This window comes from Ictidomys tridecemlineatus, chromosome 5 (assembly GCF_052094955.1).
Source record: "Ictidomys tridecemlineatus isolate mIctTri1 chromosome 5, mIctTri1.hap1, whole genome shotgun sequence".
NCBI classification, from domain to species: Eukaryota; Metazoa; Chordata; class Mammalia; order Rodentia; family Sciuridae; genus Ictidomys; species Ictidomys tridecemlineatus.
Window position 1 is genome coordinate 16,835,283 of NC_135481.1, and position 21,409 is coordinate 16,856,691.

The 21,409-nt window shown below is 40.8% G+C and overlaps 2 protein-coding genes across 9 annotated transcripts in view; one reads left to right on the forward strand and one right to left on the reverse strand.

Annotated features, from left to right (window-relative positions):
* Positions 1 to 1,436: 1,436 nt before the first annotated feature.
* On the forward strand, positions 1,437 to 15,867 carry Lctl (lactase like). Of its 8 annotated transcripts, none has more exons than XM_040275921.2 (15): positions 1,437 to 1,565; positions 1,989 to 2,138; positions 2,530 to 2,693; positions 2,834 to 2,996; positions 3,149 to 3,236; positions 3,504 to 3,613; positions 5,192 to 5,320; positions 5,410 to 5,505; positions 7,428 to 7,482; positions 7,570 to 7,731; positions 11,379 to 11,653; positions 12,152 to 12,278; positions 12,462 to 12,661; positions 13,838 to 13,901; positions 15,549 to 15,867. In XM_040275921.2, exons 2-15 carry the CDS (start codon positions 2,091 to 2,093, stop codon positions 15,662 to 15,664), a joined length of 1,797 nt encoding a protein of 598 aa, XP_040131855.2. In that variant the 5' UTR covers positions 1,437 to 1,565; positions 1,989 to 2,090; the 3' UTR covers positions 15,665 to 15,867. The 8 variants fall into 8 exon arrangements, with proteins under 8 accessions (XP_040131855.2, XP_040131861.2, XP_005316779.3 ...); XM_040275923.2 differs by having other exon boundaries at positions 1,446 to 1,565; positions 1,967 to 2,138; XM_040275922.2 differs by having other exon boundaries at positions 1,446 to 1,565; positions 2,002 to 2,138.
* The window catches only part of Zwilch (zwilch kinetochore protein), a 45,971-nt gene continuing 36,488 nt past the window's right edge, over positions 11,927 to 21,409 (reverse strand). Inside the window, exons 18-19 of the mRNA XM_005316721.4 lie at positions 17,392 to 17,506; positions 11,927 to 15,806 (exon numbers count right to left, since the gene is read on the reverse strand). Of these exons, the coding sequence (XP_005316778.1) occupies positions 17,418 to 17,506 (89 nt within the window). The 3' untranslated portion in view covers positions 11,927 to 15,806; positions 17,392 to 17,417. The remainder of the gene's footprint in view (positions 15,807 to 17,391; positions 17,507 to 21,409) is intronic.

Sequence of the window (21,409 nt, forward strand, 5' to 3'; positions counted from 1 at the left end):
CAGTCCCTTATGATGCCAGCCCCACCCCCAGCTTCCCAGGGTGCCGCATTTCCATTTCTGCCCCATCCCCCTGTACAGTGTTTACAACCGCCCCCCCCATCCATTCCCCAGTAGGCCCGAAGCTGCTGGAAATGTCTGTGGAGGGAAGGATGTGCTTGTTGGGGTGGGGGTGGCAATGGGCAGGAAATTTTTGCTCAGGGGCCCAGCCCAGCACCACTCCAAAAAGCATTCCTGCCCCCATGAAGCTGGATGGAGAACCTCCAAACTTGGGGCAAGACCTCAGTCCCCTCACTACAGGCTTTGCCAGTGGAAGCCCAGAGGAGCCAGCACCAGACCTCAGTTGGTCCCCTCCCCTGGTGTCCAGGCACCCACCTCCTTGGCACACCTCTGGCCAATCCCTTAGGAGCTCAGGCAGGCAGTGGTGGAGGAGCTAGCTTTCTAGTTTCTTCCACCTGAAAATGGGCACAGAGCTGGAACAACCTCAGAATGGGCCCACCTGAGGCTGGCTGCTGGTCAGGTCCAGGAGAGACCCTAACCCACAAGGTGAAGCTGCTTCTAATTGCCTGCCTGACTTTTGGGGGAGAATCGGCTGTTTTTAGAATAATTCTTATATTATTTAGATTCATCTCACACTACGGAGCACCAGCGTGAGGGGCACTGGGGACTCTAGGTGGACCAGGCTGGCACACCCCTGCCTCCCAGGAACCTACAAGGAGGCAGCAGGGACAGACCAGCACTTAGCCCACTGCCAGGGAAGGGCAGGGCTGCAGGGATGGAAACAGGAATGCCCAATCTGGCCTCAGGAAGCAGGTCCAGGAGGGCTTCCTGGAGGAGGTGCTGCCCATCCATAAAGTGAGGAAAAGAAAGAAATGATCCCACACAGGGGTGAGACCTGCCCACAAGAGAGAGTCACACGGGGGTCTCAGCTGAGGCAGGGTGGCTGGAAGTGGAGCAAGGGTGCTGCAAGAGGAGGAGGACTTGACTGAGAAGGCACTGGGGGAAGGAAGCCCTAGTGGTGGCCCTGGCCCCCTGCCCACCATGTTCCAGCAGCAGCTGGTTGGATGAGTGAGGGAAGGAATGGATGGCAAGTCCAAAGAGAGGAGGCTGAAGTGGAAAACTCACCTTTACCTTCTATAGGGACTTTCTGTGGTAGCAGAGAGACTGAGACAGGCACCAAGGTGCTGGTCCCACCCCACCCCCCCACCCAGGACGTGCAGGACTAAGATGTGCTGAAGGTGGCACTGGAAGGTGGTCCTGGGTGGGCCAGGAGGACTGGGGACCATCCCAACCTTGTTGCCCCTCTACCCTGGAAAGGGCCAGCTGGATCCCAGGGCCCAGGGCCAAGGCCACTGCTGACTCAGGCCAGCTCAGCACTCCTGTTGTCTCCTCCCCCTGGGGCTATTGAAGTTCTTTGTAGGGGGTCAGGCCACAGACCACACCCCCAGCCAGAGCCTTCTGCACTGTGGGCTCTGCTCTCAGGGGCAGTGCAGGCTCAGGGGTTAGTCCAAGGGAGCTCTGGCTTTCAGCGGCTGCTCTGGGGTGTCAGGGACCAAGGACAATCCTAAGTAAGTCGGCTGGGCTGGCATCAGAGTGGAAAGGAGTTCTCCTGATGGGACTGAGGGTCCTGGAGGGATAATCCCCCTGCCAGGAAGGGGAGTATGCAGGTGGGAGGGCTGCAGGGACTGGGGTTATCTCATCTCCCCAGCCTGGAGCTTCCCCTCAGCAGAGATGGTTCCCCATCAGCTAGTGGCCACTCAAGGAGTAATGGCTGGGTCTCCCCCATCAGATAGCATAGAGGGAGGGGCTGGTTTGGGCTTTGCCCACCCAGAGCTCCCCAAGCCCAACGCTGTCTTCCGCTCAGTGTTGAACTCAGGAGTGGCGCCCAGTGCCTAGCTCAGCCCCTGGGGTGGGTCCAGACAAAGTACCCCACCTCTTCCTATCCCCCCACCCTCCACCTTTGCCCCAGCCTGGCTGAATGGGCCCCACAGGTGCCTTTTCCAGGTATGGAGGAGGGCCGAGTGCCATGAAGCAAGTGCAGGCTGTCACTCTCTGTTGGGTGCTACTGTTGGTGTCCAGGCTGGGGGCCAGGGATGGCTTCCCAGAAGAGGCCTCCTTCTACTACGGAACCTTCCCACCTGGTACGTCCCCTCCACTCCTCTGCTGGTCTGTCCTCTGACTGTCCATCTGTCTGTTGGCCTGCCCACCTCAGGTGACTTGCTGAGGAGACTGGTGCTTTTACTCCTGATGGGGAGGATGAGAAACACACCTCCATATGATTATTCTAAAATAAAAGTTCCTAAAAGATTTGTTTAAAAAATTACCAAAATAAGGCAACAAATGCTAATCAGAGCTAAAATTGTGCAAAAAAAATGTTTTAAATTATTATATCTTCTTCCCACTGCTCCATACACTCTTGCTCCCAGGGAGACAGGCCATAGAGGGGTCCTGCCCTGAGGCCAGAGGCAGGATGTCCTGGCTTCAGGTGAAGCACTGGGTGGCCCAGGGCCCAGCAGGGGTCTCCACCTACAGGTTTCTCCTGGGGTGTGGGCAGTTCTGCCTACCAGACTGAGGGGGCCTGGGACCAGGACGGGAAAGGGCCCAGCATCTGGGACGCCTTCACACACAGCGGGAAGGGGAAGGTGCTCGGGGATGAGACCGCAGACACAGCCTGTGATGGCTACTACAAGGTCCAGGTGAGTGAGGGGGGTGCACGTGACCTCACTCAACCAGACCCTCTGTTCAGGTGAGCGGGGCTTAAGGGCTGATGCCCTGGTCCAGGGCCTCCAGCCTGCAGCTGCCTGAACCTGATCCTTGCCTGTGAACTTGCTTCCAGTGAAGGAGACAGGCCAGCTCATTGTTGGCACCCACTTTCTTCTTGCATTGGCTTCTTGAGGGATTCATCACCTCAAGAAGTGTCATCTGGTGGACTTCTCAGAGTGCCCTTAGACCCTGCATTTCACCTGACTCTCGGCCACCCCGGCATGGAGAGGGAACAGGTGACCTCACCTCTACTATACGAGGAGCTATAGAGAGCTACAGACAGGAATGGGCCTTGGCCCAGGGGCTCCATGACCCCTGCCTCCCCCTTGATCCCCACCTGGTCCCCAGGTGACCCAGCCCTGTACCCATTCACACTCCATCTGCTCAGGAGGACATCGCTCTGCTGAGGGAGATGAACGTCAGCCACTACCGATTCTCCCTGTCTTGGCCCCGGCTCCTGCCCACAGGCATCCGAGGTGAGCTAGAGCACAGTCCCCTTCTCAGCCCAAGTGCAGAGACACCACAAAGTCCTGGGAAGGACAACCAGCCCAGGAGCCTGGCTGTGGCTGCAGCAGTCTGACAGGTGTGTGGGTCACTGGCTCCCAGGCATTCCTAAAGCACTCTGAGGCTCAGGTGCCTTCAGGTCTGGGGAAAGCCATAGGGTCCAGCAAGGTCCACCATAGGAGGCAAGCCCCAGGGCCTTTGTTGTAGAGTCCTCTTTTATCTCTTTATTTCACCTACAGCTGAGCAGGTGAACAAAAAGGGAATCAGATTCTACAGTGATTTAATTGATGCCCTTCTGAAGAGCAACATCACCCCCATTGTGACCTTGTACCACTGGGATCTGCCACAGGTGAGGGCTGGTGCAGGTTCAGTGGGGAGGAGTATGCTTGGAAGATCTAGGGTGGCCAAGGTAGGACAGAGTCTGGGGTCTGGACTCTGGCTTAGGACTAAAAGGATTGAGTGAAGAAATCTCTTTTGGTCTTAGTTCATTTGTGCCATTGTAATAGAATACCACAGACTAGGTAATTTATAAAGAACAGATATTTCTCAGAGTTCTGGAGTCTAAGATCAAGGTGCCCAAAGGTCCAAGATGGCACTCGGATGGTACATCCTTTGGAGGGAAAAAATTGTGTCCTCACATGGCAGAAGGTGGAAGGGCAAAGGGGATGACCTTCAAGTTATTTTATGAGGGCCCCCAATCCCACTCATGAGGAGGGAGCCCTATGATTCAGTCACCTTCCTGTTGCCCTGGGAACTAAGTTTATGAATTCTAGGGAACCAAAAACACTCAAACCATAGCACCTTCTCACATGGCTGGGAGGATCCACTGCTTTAGTTGAAGTTTATAGTAAGTGAAGAGTGTGAATCCCAGTGTTTCCCAAAACATTTGGCATGAAAAAATTAAAAAAAAAAAAGTATTAAGAAACTTTTTCTTTGTGATGCCGAGGGTTGAATCTAAGACCTCACATGTGCTAGACCAGTGCTCTACCACCAAACTATGCCTCTGGTCCAAGAAATATCTTTTGATTCAGGTTTGGTACCATGATGTATTTAACAAGTTTATACATGTGCTGGGGAGAAGGTTTCGAGCAGGAGGTGAGAGGAAAGGGAATTCTGGCTCTCTGGAGGCAGCTCTGTGTGAGGGTGAGGCACTGGGCAGGTGACTGGGCTGGAGGAGCAGGTAAAGTGGGGAGAAAGGTCAGAGGTTGGAGGAGTGGCTTGGGCCAGACCTGGAAGACTTCAATTATAGGGAGCGAAGGTGATTGGGAATCTGGGCTTATTCCCAGAGAACTCTAGGTAATCACAACAGGACTGATCTGTGGAAACCCTACTGCAGGAGCAGAGGCCTTCAGCTGGGATAGGGCTCCCTGCTGAAGAAAGCAGACCCACCTGAACTGTAGACTCTTGGAGGTCTCTGATTCTATGCAGCCCTCAAATCCTCATCTGAGCCTGCATGTCTGGAGCCATATCTCATTTCCTCACAATTTATATTCTAAATGCTTTTTTCAGTATCAGGCCTCTCCCTAGGCAAATTTTCTTAAATATCCAATCTGTCAGGTTCCTTCAAAGTCTCACTTTCCCTGCTCCCTCCCTCGTTTGTATGCTAGATGGCTTAAATTATTACCCACACATTTTTTTAAAAAGGTGCTGAGGATTGAACCCAGCCCTCCAACACACACACTGAGCAGGTGCTATACCACCAAGCTGCATTCCCAGCCTTTCCCTTCATATTTAAATTGTTAGGTGGCTCCTTACTGCTATTGCAGTCAGAGCTCTGGGCCCACCACCCTGCACCTTTGCTCACCTCTCCCTGAACAAGGATCTCTAAACATTCTCTGTGCTGTATTCACCCCTGTTCCTCTTACCCATTTGGCCAATTGGCTCCAGAAGTAAATCTCAGGGCACTGACTTCTCTCTCCATTGGCAGCTGCTCCAGGTCAAATATGGCGGGTGGCAGAACGCGAGCATGACCAGCTACTTCAGTGACTATGCTGATCTGTGCTTTGAGGCTTTTGGGGACCGGGTGAAGCACTGGATCACTTTCAGTGATCCTCGGGTAAGAAGGGCCCTTCTCCAGGTGGGAAAACTAGAGTGCTGCCTGCCACTTGTCACAGGTCCTGTGGTCCCTACTTGCTGTCCCCACAGGCAATGGTGGAAAAAGGCTATGAGACGGGCCGCCATGCACCAGGCCTGAAGCTGCACGGCACTGGCATGTACAAGGCGGCACACCACATCATTAAGGTGAGGTGGGTCTTTCTGGGGTGCAGACTGGGTTCCAGGTAGAGGGATGACTCCCAGTGCCAGGCCAGCCTGCCCAGGGGTCTGGGGCTGAACTTGATCCTTTGCTGCTAGGCTTCCACCTCAGCGTATTCCACAGCAACTCCTATTCTGTGAGGATTTTGTGGAAAGTGTGTCCTGTCATCTAGCACTCTGCTATGACCTGAGATGCTGTAAAAGTTGCTGCTTAAGATCTAGCCAACTGGGTGAAGCACGTACATGTGGAAATTTGTCACCTATAGGTGATGGGAGGAAAAGGGTGTATGATTCTGAGCTAAGGGCTAAAATCTTCAGTGAATGAGAACTGGAAATTGTGAAAGACAGCAGTTAATAAAGGTTAGTATCAGTTGTTTAACAGCATGTTTTTGGAGGAGGAAGGAAATAGTTTGGAAGCATTGGCAAACACCAGCCCTCTTCTAGGCCCAAAGGCATGTGGGGTGTGGGGAAAAAAATGCCTTATGATCTTTAGGGTAGCCAGGTGGTGTTCTAGGCAAGAAAGTGGAGGAGACATTCAGAGAAGATGACTAACCATGAGTTACAAGTACAGGAAAGCTGTGAGAAGAATGGGAGAAAATCAGGTCACATCATACATAGGACGTAGCTTCAAATACAAGTGATGATGCCTGCAGAAAAGGGATTCAACGGGTGATGAGATAGGTCCAATGGACATTTTGAAGAAGGTAGATGTGTTAGCTTTTCAACACTAACAAAAATACTTGACAAGAACAACTTAGAGAAGAAAATTAACTGGGTTCCTGGTTTCAGAAGTCAGCCAACTCCACTGTTCTGGGCTGAAGGTGAGGCAAACATCATTCTTTCTATGCTTGATTTACGATTTAAAAAGACTTTTTTTAATTGTAGATAAAAATAAATAAAGGTATTGTGTCTATGTGGTGCTGAGGATTCAACCCAGTGTCTCACACATGCTAAGCAAGTGCTCTACCACTGAGCCACAATCCCAATCGTAAATCTGACTTACGATTTCTTAAACTGAATATTTAAAGGACAGAGCTCTGAAGATATCTTTAATAACATGGAGATCACTCTTCAGGCCTTCTTATCTATAAAAGATAGTAAGCTGAATAGAAGTGATTTAATATTGTTTTTGAGATGTTCCACATTATCAGACAGTTCTATAGTTCATTGTTTTCTAGTTATTGCTGGCTGGCAAAATAGGGAGAGAAGACTGATAAATAAGGGTTCTCTGGGAGTAACAGGCAATATCCCCAACTTTGTAGCCTTTAGATGTTAATTCTGCTCCTCAAACTTCAGCAAGTGTGGGAATCACATGAAAGCCTTATTAAAAGGTTGCTGGGCCCCCCTCCCAGATCTTCTGATTCAGTAGGTCTGGGTAAGGACCATGAGTTTGCATTTTTATCAAATTTCCAGGCGATGATGCTGCTCTTGGTCCATACTTTAAGAACCGCTGTTCCGGATAACCTTTAATCTCTCTTAGATACTGACCTAGCCTTTGAAATAGACTTTACAGCAGACCAGAGGGTCCTGGTAGAGAATATGGAGAAAAAATTGGATGTACATTTCCCATTTCATTTCCTGATTGTTCCATGTGGTGTTGTCCTAACTTGCAGAGTACCTGTAGGAAAGTACAGCCTAGTTGCAATAGACAAACGGGAACAAAGAATTTGTGCAACAATCTTAGAAATAATAAATGACAACATGAAGTGGTTTATGCCAGTCAGTAAATAGAAATTTAAGTGCCTCTGGAAGTCAGAGGGAGACTGTGGATTGGGACAATCAGGGCTAGATTTAGAAAAATGTTAGGTCTTAAACTTTTTGGAGTTAGGAAGGAAAGACCATCCCAGATTGAAAGGGGGGAAAAGAAATAGATGAGTCAGGCACCCATGGTGAATTCCTGCTCCTTTCAGGCCCATGCCCAAGCCTGGCATTCTTACAGGAAGAAGTGGCGCAACAAGCAGCAAGGTGAGCTGGAACCCCACAAAGGAGCTGAAACACAGGTGCCAAGAGGAGCCATGTCATGCATACTTCCTACCCACCTTTTCTTTTAAGGTCTGGTGGGGATTTCACTGAACTGTGACTGGGGGGAACCTGTGGACATCAATAACCCCAAGGATGTAGAGGCTGCTGAGAGATACCTACAATTCTGCCTGGGCTGGTTTGCCAACCCCATTTATGCTGGTGACTATCCCGAAGTCATGAAAGACCATATTGGTGAGCTAAGTCATATTTTCATATTTTTAATTAAATTTATTTTTAACTGATAAAAACAAATATTATACATATCTATCAGGTAGCATGTGATGTTCAAATACATGTACATATTTTGTAATGTTTAAATCATGTTAAATCTATTGCCTTGAACACTATCATTTCTAGGGCTGGGGATGAAGCCCAATAATAGAGCACTTTCCTAGCATGCACAAGGCCCTGGCTTAGATCCCTGGCATTAAAAAAAAAAAAAAAAAAAAAATTTCTTTAGGGTGAAAACTTATAAACTCCTTTCTTCTAGCTTTTTGAAAAGTATAGAACATCCTGGGGTAGTGGTGCACACCTGTTATAGTGATTTGGGAGGCTAAGGCAGGAGGATCACAAGTTTAAGATCAATCCTGTCTCAAAATAAAAAATGAAATAAAAAGGGCTGGGGATGTAACTAGTGGTATAGACTCCCTGGTTTCAATTCTCAGTACTTGGGGGAAGGGGAGTACATTATTGAACTGTGCAAGAGAACCCCAGAACTTCTTACTCCTACGGAACTGCAACAGTACCCCTTGATCAACTTCTCCCTACCCTACCCCATCCCACCCTCCACCAGCCTCTGGTTACCACTGTTTACTGTCAACTTCTGTGAGTTCAAGTTTTTATACTCCACATCTGAGTGAGATAATGCAGTACTCACCTTTCTGAGCCTGGTTTATTTTACTTAAGGATCTCTACCACTTGTTGCCACCAAGTCACCTCAGGAGCAACAGTTACTGAGTCCAAGTGAAATGAGGAGAAAGCAGGGAACAGAAGAGGACCTGGGCTTGGCAAAGCACTCAAGGGATAACCCAGTCCCAAAGTATTAACTAGTTATTTGAGAGCTGGAAGGTAGCAGGGTGGGATGGGGGAACATCAAACAAATCCCTAGAATTGGAATTGAGAATTCAGAACAAAGGAAAAACCATGCTAGGTCTTTGGGCTGCCCTCTGCTGTTATGCTGTCCTGTCTCCTCTGCCTGCTCTACTCCCTTGCATCTTCAATGAAGTAGATGACAGCCTAGATCCAGTTAGCGGATATAGGTTCAATTGTTGGTTCTTTGTGCTGCTTGAGAAATACTTTCAAAGCTCTGGTTTCCAATGTGTCAGGGAATCAAATGAAGACAAGTAAAGCTTATAGAGCTTTTTCTTTTCTTTCTTTTTTTTCCCTTCTTTTTTTTTTTCCTTGGGGTGCTGGGGATTGAACCCACAGCCTTGTGCCTGGTAAGCAAGTGCTCTACTTCTGAGCTATATCCCCAGCCCTCAGTTTGGAAGCTATTAACTGCCCACATAACAGGAAATTCCAGGGAAAATGGCTCGAAAAATAGGGAATCTATTTTCTCACTCTGGAAAATGAACAGATTAGACAAAGTAACCTCACAATCTTTTGGCAATAACTAGTTCTGTAATACTTTATATACAGACAGTCAAACTCTTAATAATTATTTCAAGGAAAAAGCCCTCAGGGCCAGGACCAGGGCCAGTATCCCTGCAGAACACCCTATCATTCACACAGTACATTTGCTTCTCAATGTCTGAGAAGACATTGCAGGTGCTACAGGGGGACTGCACTAAAAAGCCAAATAGATTATTCATTACAGAGAAGTGTTTGGTCTTAAGGCCAATAATTCCAGACCTCATCAATTTCAATTTGGTAATGATTCAAGCGGGAACAGGGTTTTGTACAGAGTGGAGAGGAGGACCCTATAGGCAATTTTATTTATTTATTTTTAGTAATGAAAGCACCATACCGGAAATCTTGTTTACAAATTACTTTCAGGTTTTTGAGAATCACCTTTTATTGGGCTGGGGTAAAGTGTCAAAGGCTCAGTGGTAAAGTGTCTTGCCTGGCATGCATGAGGCCCTGGGTAAAATTCTTAGCACTACCAAAAACAAAACAAAACAAAACAAAACAAAACAAAAACACCTTAATAAACATGAACAAAAGTAAAAAAGTAACTCTAGGCCAGTGCAGTCTGCCATAACTTTGTGATGATGGATATGCTTTCCATCTGTGCTGTCTACTACAAAGGTAATGCTTATGGCCATAGATGCCTATTTAAGCTTAAGAGTAAAATAAAATAAAAATCATTCGTCAGTGTGACTGAATCTAGTCATATTTTAATATACATGTAGCAAGTAGCTACTGTATTAGTATAGAAACAGTATCTTATAGTTTTTCATGTTACTAAATATAACTGAAGGTAATAACATGCTAATATTTTAAAGGTATTTAATAATACAAACTTTTCATTCACTTAATCTAAACCAATAGCCTCTTTGGAAATGCTTTTATGGTCATATTGTAGATCAACTAACAAAAATGTTGCTTTTCTTTATAATTTTTTAAAAATTTGCAAAGGTTATACAGAAGGACACATTTTAAATTTTTTTCAAGCACAAAAAAATACAAAGTGAAAATCAAGCCTCCCTCCATCTTCTTCTATCCTTCCAGAGGGAAGTACACTGTCAATGATAGACTGGGCCTATGGGAGCCAAATCACTGCTGTTTGTCCAAAGTATGTACTTATTAGTACATGCTACACTGAGCGTGCATCTTTTTTCCACTTATGCATATCTGTTGGCATTCTTTTCATGTTAATATATAAAGTGCTGCCTCTTCCATTCTAATGGCTGCATGTTGTACTGGCGAATATTTCATTAAAATTTTTTTTTCTCCTCTTCCTTCCCCTCTTTTTTGTGGTGCCAGGGATAGAATCCAGCATCTCGTGTATGCCAGGCAAACATTCCACCACTAAGCCTCATCCCCAGTTATTTTCAATCTTTTGCTGCTCAATCTATAATGAAGATTCTTGTACATACATCCTTTTACATGTGTGAATAAAATATAGAATAAATAGTTTGGGGACTGGCTAGTGAAAGGACATAATAGTTTACAATTGTGAAAGAACAAAATTGCCCAATGCAGAGATTGTCACACTTCACACTACCAACTACAATGTGTGAACATGTCCATGTTGGTCCTATACCACCACTGGCCTTCCAAAGGTCAAAATTACCAATTTTTGATGTAAGGAATAATACAGGAGTCCAACTCTACATTTTTCCAGATAGCTACCCAGTTGTCCACATACCACTTAACTAATCCATGAAAATGTTATTTTAAATATTTTTTTTAGTTGTAGATGGGCACAATATTTTTATTTATTTTTATGTCGTGCTGAGGATCAAATCCATGACCTCATATGTGCAAGGCAAGCGCTCCACCACTGAGCTACAACCCCAGCATGAAATTGTTACTTAAAAAAAATTTTTTTTTTAGTTGTAGATGGACACAATACCTTTATTTATTTGTTTTTATTTTTATGTGATGCCAGGGATCAAACCCAGTGCTTCACGCATGCTAGGCAAGTGCTCTACCACTGAACGACAACCTTGGCCCTGAAATTGTTACTTTTAAGCAATAAAAACTTTAAATTCCTTTGGATAGTATTCAGATGCTAAAATCCCAGTTTGGAAGGCAAAGGTCATATTTTTCCATGCAGACAAATCCTGAAGTCCAGCTTTTATGTCCACATGCCATTATCATAGTGGTACATAAAAATAAAATGATGATTGTGAGAATATAAGACTTGGTTAAATCTTCTTGTTTTCTCTCAATAGGAAGAAAGAGTGAAGAGCAAGGCCTGGATATGTCCAGATTACCAGAGTTCTCCCTCCAGGAGAAGAGCTACATTAAAGGCACATCTGATTTCCTGGGATTAGGTCATTTTACTACAAGATACATCACTGAAAGGAACTACCCCTCCCGCCAGGGGCCCAGCTACCAGAATGACCGTGACTTAATAGAACTTATTGATCCAAACTGGCCAGATCTTGGATCTAACTGGCTCTATTCAGTGCCATGGGGATTCAGGAGGCTCCTTAACTTTGCTCAGGTACTTACTGTATTAAGCTCTGTAAAGAACTTTTAGACCTGAATTCATATTCTCACAGCTTAAACTCAGGTGACTACATGTGAAAGGTAATAAAATAAATCCAATTACCTATATTTCAGATTGTGAGAATTGGCCTTGCAGACCAATACCTTTTATGAATAATTGCTTCAACATATACAATTTTAGCTAAAAATTCTTATCTCACATTTAGGTGTTTTGTTGTCCTTCTCACCTGAAATGGAAAATGTAGGAAAGAACAAGACTCAAGGTGCATTTTCCCTCCAACAATGCCAATTTATTGAGAAATATATTCTTTCACATTAATGCGCCTCTTGCCTACATTCATCTCTAAATAAACATGTTAACTGACAGTACATGCTAAGATGTACTTGATTACAATCTGGTAGCCTTGAATACATGTTGTTATACGAGTATCTGATCCAGAAATCTACCTGTAAGTCAGAATTTTTAAGATATGTTACTCTGACTCACTTACAGACTCAATATGGCGATCCTCCCATATATGTGACAGAAAATGGAGCATCTCAAAAAGAACACTGTACACAATTATGTGATGAGTGGAGAATTCAGTACCTTAAAGGATACATAAATGAAATGCTAAAAGGTGAGATACAAACCAACAATGTCTTCACATATTTTTCTATGCACCTTAAACAAAATTTGATAACACATGATCAACTATGACTTGTCTCTAAATCTCATAAATAAAAACATTTTAATATTATCTTCACAATATTATTTTTTAAGTAAATGAAATATGTTAAAAGTGGAATAAATGTCTTTTCAGCTATAAAAGATGGTGCTAATATAAAAGGGTATACTTCCTGGTCTCTGTTGGATAAGTTTGAATGGGAAAAAGGATACACAGATAGATATGGATTCTACTATGTTGAGTTTAATGTCAGAAATAAGCCTCGCTATCCTAAGGCTTCAGTTCAATATTACAAGAAGATTATCACTGCCAATGGGTTTCCCAATCCAAGAGAGGTAAGACTAACTATTTCTTCTGGATTTAGACAAGCTAAGCACTGGGGTGCAGTTTGGCAAGCACTTCCCCTCTTTTTTCCAAAGAGGACAGAGGTATGCAGCGTGGCTGTCTTTCCTTCCCCTCACCACCTCTTTGCTCCTTTGCTTAGAATAGAGGAAGCATGCCTCAAAATTTAACTCACAACAAAGCATTAAGGACATGACTAGAGGTGTGCATGAGTTCCATGTGCTCTAGGTTATAACAGGTAAAGTCAATGGAGACTTCTGGTTAAATGTTGTCTTAATGCTAATAAATACTATGTAATCTTCAAAATATGAAAAATCAGTGAAGTAAATCAAATGTAGAATGACATTATTATCGTTTCTTTTCCCATCAAATATGAAAGCCTTATAAACATACTGGCTCCAAAATGAGATAAAAAAGTAATCAAACTTTATAATCTTTTAAAACCTACCAAACATATCAATGATCTACAAATTTAATAATCTACAATAATCTACAATTTTAGCTCTCTATTACATGTTGATGCACCTATTGGCAGGGAATATAAATGATAATTAAAAATTCTTTGAAGGTGAGCCAGAGGGACTAAAAATGAAAGTGGTGACTAACAGTTATAAGGCATTTGCTACTTTTATATTATTAGAAAAATACTCTAGTCGTGGTGGTGCACGCCTGTAATCCTAGCTACTTGGGAGACTGAGACAGGAGGATTTTGAGTTTCAAGGCCAGCCCTGGTAACTTAGTGAGATCCTGCCTCGAACTAAAATTAAAAAGAACTGATGTAGCTCAGTGGCAGAGTGTCTCTGGGTTCAATCCCCAGTACCAAATTAAAAAAAAAAAAAAAAAGGAAGGAAAGAAAGGAAGGCGGGAAGGAAGGGAGGGAGGGAGGGGAGGGAAGGAGAGGAGGGAGGGCAGGAGGGGCAAGAAGGGCAGGAGGGGAAGGAAGGGGAGGAAGAGAAAAAAAGCACAAGATTGCACACTCCTTAAAAATAATCTATTCTTTGATTCCCTCTCTATGATGCATATAGATGTGCAATAAATATTAACTAATTTAAACTACAAGTGGATTTTTAAAATATTTATTTATATACCCTACATTTACTCCAAAAATAATTTCACACAGCAAAAAGTAGTTAGTCTAAGACATTACTTACCAAGTGGGTTTTTATCAGGTGGAAAGTTGGCACCTTGAAGCCTTGGAAACTTGCTCTATAAACAACCAGTTACTTGCTGCAGGTGAGTATATTTTAATTCTTTTCTTTGATAATTAAATTACATAATTACACCTATAATGACATTACCAAAAATCTCAAACTGTAGATCTACCTGAAGTCAATCTTCCCAAACCACTTATGATTTGATTGAATTTTTTCTTTACTTTGAAGCAATGTCAAATTTCTATCTCAGAAGCATTATAAATATTAAAAAAAACTACCATTAAAGAGTAATGTTTCAACTACTGAAATTTTATTCTTTCTGAACCACATTGTAAATTTATATACCTACCATTTTTGTTAAAGTGGGCTTATAGAAGGAAGGGAAAAGTTAACCATTATACCTACAGGAATGAAGAAAAGGTCAAGAATACTTTAGCTCTTGTACTCATTCATTCAGCAAATAATTATTAATCATTCACTATTAACTATGAGTTATTTTAAGCCCTGGGGATACAGCAATGAATAAAACTAGGTCCCTACCCTCACAGAAGGCATCATTTCTTATGAAATGGGATCTAAATGGATCCAAGCTATAGAATAACCAAGATGCAAATGTGTATCAAGAAATGGCAACACGTTTCACCTCTTTGAATTTTTTTTCTCTCCATAGGGACACTCAGAGAAATATACTGTTTTACTAGACTCATTTTTCCTCCCCATACTGGGGATTGAACCTAGCAATGCTTTACCACTGAGCTACACCCCCAGGGTCTTATTAAGTTGCCCAGGTTGGCCTTGAACTTGTGATACTCCTGCCTCAGTCTCCCACATTGCTGGATTACAGGCATGTGCCACTGTGCACACAGCAATAAACTTATCTTTAATGTGGTATTCAATGTAGAAAGTACTAAAGCAAACTCTTTGAAGCCAACATTTTTAAGAGCCAGTATATCACTATGTATAAACCTTCCCATATCTAAATAACAGAGACAATACTAAGGATGTATATTCCATTAAACTGAAATAAACAATGTATTCGTAACACAGAATTTGCTTAAAAGCCTATGAACTCTATAAGAACAGAGTCTGTGCTTTATTTATCTCAGTAATCAGAATGCCTAGCAGAAAAATTAAAAAAGGGTATTACAGAAATATTCACTATTATATCAATGTACAAGAAACAGGCTCATCATTTAATTCTTAAAGATCAAACTATGCAAGAATCACCATATATTTTAATATGGGAATTCCCATAAGATACATAGTAACATGCTTGAAAGTTTGGAAATGTTTCTCAATTTTTCTTTCATAAGTCTCTCCAATGAAAAATTATGGGAACTGTAAAACATGGCTGTTAATAATCTTGAGAGAGATACATGGTAAGCATTAAGTAACGATACACTTAGCCTTTATTATACTACCTGTAGAAAAATCCAAATTTAGGCAATCCCATATTCTCTGAAATATTTTATAAACTCTCACATAACTTGTGTGTGTGTGCATGTGGTGCTGGGGATTAAACCCAGGGCTTATGCATGTTACTCAAGTACACTACCACTGAGCCACATCCCCAAACCCCTAATTTTTAAATAACATTGAGTTTACTAGGTTCCCTTTTCTACAAAATGAGAATTAGAAAACTTGATGTCATTTCTCAAGTTTTTCCAGTATACTTAAAGCTTCTGGGACGCAGCTCACCTGGTGGTTGTTCTCTGTCCCATTTCAGAGCCTTTGCTCAGTCACATGCACATGGTCTCGGAGATCGTGGTCCCCACAGTCTGCACCCTCTGCACACTCATTGCTGCCCTGCTGTTAATGCTGCTCCTCAGGAGCCAGAGTTGAGACAAGATCACCAATTTTGGAGCTTCGTCTTTCATAGAGAAATCTTCAGGATGGTCCTCCTATTTCTGCTTTGGAAGTTTGTTCATGTCTGTTTTCTGGATTTGTTATAATTACCTTTTCCCCCCACTCTTTTTGGTGTATGCTGAAATTTAAAAATTAAAAAATAAAAATAAGCATAAAATAAAAAATTACCTATAACCTCACCCCCAAAGTCAGCATTAATATTCTGCTTATATTATGCACACACTCTCACTTTACAAAAGAGATCACAGCATAGTTTTGTGACTTTTTTCATTTTATGTAAAACATATAAAATAGAAATACTACTTAACTGTACAAATGACTACCATCTCAGCACTGTCCTATGTAATGGATAGCATCACTCTACATACAATAATCCTTTTAGATTATAGATCCATTAGCCAACCAGGAAAAAGCATTAGGTGGGCACCAATAAATGAGCACACAAATTTTACAGAGGTAAATTTCTCATACTAGATTTATTTTAATCAATAAGCTACTTCAAAGAAATGTTTCAGAATATAAAAAGTATATTTAAAAGAAACATTTAACTGTTAAGTAACAAGGTGTATTTTAAAAACATTAAGGTCCATTGTATTATTATTATTTTTTTTTAAAGAGAAGAGAGAATTTTTTCATATTTATTTTTCAGTTTTCAGTAGACACAACATCTTAATATTTTTTTATGTGGTGCTGAGGATTGAACCCAGCGCCCCGCGCATGCCAGGCGAGAGCGTTACCGCTTGAGCCACATCCCCAGCCCCAGTCCTTTGTATTTTTAAGTTTGCTAAAATTAATCTTCATTTATTTAGGAACATTTTATTCATTATTTGATTCTTCTTAATTTTGTTTCTGAAACATAAAGATAGCAAAAAATATTATTCCATTAATTAAAAAAAAATTTTTTTTGGTTAACACTATCTGAAATCAAAAGATTTTTAAAGGGTGTTCATGTCTGAGACTTAGTCCTATAATTGGGCTGAGATGAAATTATTTTTTAACAAAACTTTAGTTTCATTATAAATAGTATGTTTATTTAGGATTTTTCTCCCCCATAGGTGTTTTTTTTTCTTTTTCTTTTTTTTAGTTGTAGTTAGACACTATACCTTTGCTTTTATTTATTTTTATGTGGTGTTTATTTATTTATTTATTTATTTATTTATTTATTTATTTATTTATTTATTTATTTATTTATTTTATGAGGATCGAACCTAGGGCCTCGCACATCCTAGCGTTCTACCCCTGAGCCACAACATCAGCCCCCTATAGGTGGTTTTGAAATTCAACTCTACTATACAGATTTGTTTTTAATTTTTTTTTTTTTAGTTGTAGATGGACACAATACCTTTATTTTATTTATTTGTATTTTTTTTTTTTATGTGATGCCAAGGATGGAACCCAGTGCCTCCTCACACATGCTAGGCTAGCATTCTACCACTGGGCTGCAACAGCAGCCCCCTCTACTATTCAGATTTAAAATGCAAAAACTCCAAAAGAAAAAAATTTTCATTTTGGTGGTTTTAGAATTGAACTGACCTAGTAAGTTGACTAAATAGAAGGTAGGAAGGAAGTAACATCTGGTAAGCCTTATATGTGATTACTGATAAATTATTCATATTCCTAATGTATTAAATCAACATTTACAATGTAGAAATAACTAAAACATAAAGTACTTAATAAAGAGAACAAAAAGTGAATTTAAATACCTTATGGAGGACCACCTCAGCTCACTTCACTTAAAATGCACCAGGCTGCAGGTAACCATGTTAGTAAAGGGTATCCTTTCTTCCAGGCTAACATTTAGTGTTAATTCAGAAAAATCTGTAACCAGAAAGACAGTAAGATCAGAATTCTTTAACACCCTGCTGGCTTTTCTACACTGACTTTTGTATTAGCACAATAATCAAGAGGTTGACTGAATGGCATATATCTTCTACTTTAAGAGAATTTGTTAGACAAAATTTGGCCAAAACTCAGTTAGACATTGTCATCCAGGACAATTCATTTAAATATTATCCCTTTTGATGCATTTAAAATGTGATTAACAACCTAAAATTTAAGGCAGATTTTGAAAAAAATTTATTTTTCATCTGGGAATATATGGCTTTATTTCTTGAGCCAAATCAACTGAGGTTAAACTGACTTTTCCCCATCTAAACATATATTTCAGAAAAGAAAGAAATTCTACTTAGGATTTGTAGTCTTCAAGCTAGACATATATCCATTTTTTTCCTCCTCAGACTGATTGTTGTATTTAAAAAAAATGTTAAGTCTAACATTTACATAGGATTAAGTCTGCTTCCTTGCAGAGCAGTATTTTAGCTTCCACACTTTCACCATTACCTGTTACCACTGAGCACCTCTGGGTGGGCAGCACTCTACTAGATACCATTTTTCCACACCACTAACTCCAAATCATTATTCTCTATTCTAATGACAGCTAAAGGTATATTTTTTTCTCTTAAGTATCCTACTTTTCATGTCAGTTGTTTTACTTAAGACCATAAAACCCATTAAGTATCTTGAAAAACTAGTTTTTGATCTAAGTGCAATGAAATAAAAAAATCTAATTTCTTAAATGCTTATCTCTAACAAAAAATAAATCATTATTGAGCTTTAATGTTTACAATTGGGGCTTTGTTTGGATAGTTCACAACTTTTACAAATGAGGTCTTTCTTCAAGAATGCATCTTGTTTTGGGCCCAAAATCACTGAATAATTTCTGACCTAATATTAAGAATATAGGATAGTGAGAAGAGATTATAAAGTTCAAGCCAAAATTGAGTGCATTTTCAACACACAAAATATACAATTTCATAAGAATTCTTTATTCTGATAAAAGGAGGCACTGGACCTATGCATTAGCAAAATGTTTTAATATTCAAAATAACTTTCACTTTTTTTTAAATTTTTTTTTTTTTAAATTTTCGGTGAATACAACATCTTTGTTTTGTATGTGGTGCTGAGGATCGAACCCGGGCCGCACGCATGCCAGGCAAGCGCGCTACCGCTTGAGCCACATCCCCAGCCCAACTTTGACTTTTTTTGAAGTGACTGTGTCAAAAAGACTCTAAAGATATGTTCAGTATACTTTGCTTTTTCAGTATCATTGAAAAAATTTTTTTTCACTTTGCATGATTTTTCTCCTAAGTTTTAAAATGGCATTTTTCATAATTGTATCACATATTTATGTCTTCAAACTTTCTTCTGAATCATAAAAGCCATATATGTTTTCTTCTTAAAAAAATGAAAACAGGTGTAGTTAAAATGTTTAAGTCAATGGATTTCAACTTTAGCTGTACCTGGAGAACTTTACAAATTATTGATGTCCAGGGCTGGGGATGTGGCTCAAGCGGTAGCGCGTTTGCCTGGCATGCGTGCGGCGCTGGGTTCAATCTTCAGCACCACATACAAATAAAGATGTTGTGTCCGACAAAAACTAAAGAATAAATATTAAAAATTTTTCTCTCTCCTTAAAAAAAAAAAAATTATTGACGTTTAGGCTCTCCCACCAAAAATTCGGATTTACTTGGTTGGAGCAACAGCACTTTAATAGCTCCCCAGATGATTGTTAAAGACCACCTATGCCCTCAGCAGTCCATACTTAAGGGCTAACATTTGGTTCTAGACCTCTTTATATGTCCCAGCCTATGTTTTCCTATAGTAAATAACACTACAATTAATAGTGTTGTTCATAGGTCTGTTTGCACATGTCTGGTGTCTGATTATATGTGTGGATATTGTGACTAATGGAATGGCTAGGCTAAAGTATGTGCTCTTTTACAATTCTAGTGGATATCACCCTCCAGAGGCTGTATAACTTTACACTCACACTGGCAAGGTTTATGGTTGATTGCCTATTACCCCATACCCATACCAGCACAGTGACACTAAAGTTTTTTGATCTTTTGCTACTCTGACCAGATAAAAATGGTATCTGCATAATTAAAAAAAAATTTTTTTTTGGTAGTTGTAGATGGACAGCATGCCTTTATTTTATTTGTTTATTTTTAAGTAGTGCTAAGGCTCAAACCCAGTGCCTCACACGTGCTAGGCAAGCACTCTGCCACTGAGCTATAGCCCTAGTCCCTACATAATATAAATTTGCATTTCTTTTTTTTTTTCTTAATATGGGTAGGGCTAAACACTCTTTCTTTCTTTTCTTTCCTTTTCTTTTCTTTTCTTTTCTTTTCTTTTCTTTTCTCTTTCTTTCTTTCTTTCTTTCTTTCTTTCTTTCTTTCTTTCTTTCTTTCTTTCTTTCTTTCTTTCTTTCTCTCCTTCCTTCCTTCCTTCCTTCCTTCCTTCCTTCCTTCCTTCCATTTATTTATTGTAGTAGGCATTGAATTCTACCACTCTCAGACCTATATCCCCAGCCCAAGCACCTTTTAAGAAACATTCAAATTTCCATTTAGTAAACTGTTCAAATTATTTGCCCATTTTTCTATTAAGTTATTAATTTTTAAAAACTGATTTAAAAGTGTTTTTGTTGTTTTATAGGGAATATATCCCTTTTCTGAACATGGGCTATAAATTTCTCCTCTTAGTTTGTCATTTGTCTTTTGTTTTGCCTCTGGCATGTTTTGCCATGCAGAAATTTTTCTATTTCTAAAACTGACTTTCAATCTTTTATAGTGCCCAGGTTTTATATCACACTCAGAAAAGATAAGGCATGATTTTAACTGATGGCTCATGGAAAAATTCTTTCAGTTTTTTTTTTTTAAGGACTTTCACAGTGTAGCTATATGCACAGAGTCTTCAATTGACAGGTTTCTATTATGTCTGAATTAAAATATATTTTGGGGAGAAGAATAAACATTGTCTGGAAATAATTTTGAAAGATATTAATGAATAAAATAGAACGATTTGTATTCCCAAGAGTAGCTAATTAAGGTCTTTGAAGTCTTAGACTTTGTTAAAAAACTATCAGATTTGTTTTCAAACAATCCTGGCAATATCTGAATGTAGTGATTAAAGACCTATGTACATAAGAGACAACTGTATCACAATCTGTATGTCTGAAAATACAAGTTTATAGATGCTAAAGGAGGAGGACTTAGTAGACCAGCTAATTATACAACTAACATGGGTAATCACTGAGAGAGTATAAGAAATGTTAACCCTTACTCTAGTCACAGAGAAGACACCAGGACAGAAATAACACAATTTCAAAGAGTGCACAGTGTGGATTATGAACTAGCATTTCCATCTTATAACCTATTTTTACACCCATGTCCCTACTGCTTGACCTCATTCGATTAAAGTTCCTCTACCCAGGATAACGAGGAAAAGCACTCTTTCATATGCTGGGCATGGTGGCACCTATAATCCCAGCAACCCAGGAAGCTAAGACAGAAGGATCACAAGTTTGAGGCCAACCTCAGCAACGTAGCAAGGCCCTAAAAAATAGCAAGACTCTGTCTCAAAATAAAAAATATAAAGTACTCCTGGGTTCAGTTCCTAGTACAAAAAAGAAAAAGCACTCTTTCATGATTATCAAACTCTGAATTTTTCTAAGCATTACACTGGCACAAATATTTGTCTGTCTCCCCCCTCTCAACCCCTTTATTTCTAAGAATAAGTTTGTTTTGGCTCAGCCTGGGTAATTCAGTGAAACCCTCTCTGAAAATAAAAAATAAAATGAGATGGGGACATAGTTCAGTAGCAGAGTGCCTCTGGGTTCAATCTTCAGCCATGCCAAAAAAAAAAAAAAAAAAAAAAAAAGTC

Excerpts from the sequence above, each read along its gene's own strand:
- Lctl (XM_040275921.2), top strand. The coding sequence starts at position 2,091 with ATGGCTTCCCAGAAGAGGCCTCCTTCTACTACGGAACCTTCCCACCTG. Across the intron at positions 2,997-3,148 it reads CCGGCATGGAGAGGGAACAG|GAGGACATCGCTCTGCTGAG; the intron begins GTGACCTCACCT and ends CCATCTGCTCAG. Across the intron at positions 7,732-11,378 it reads AGTCATGAAAGACCATATTG|GAAGAAAGAGTGAAGAGCAA; the intron begins GTGAGCTAAGTC and ends TTCTCTCAATAG.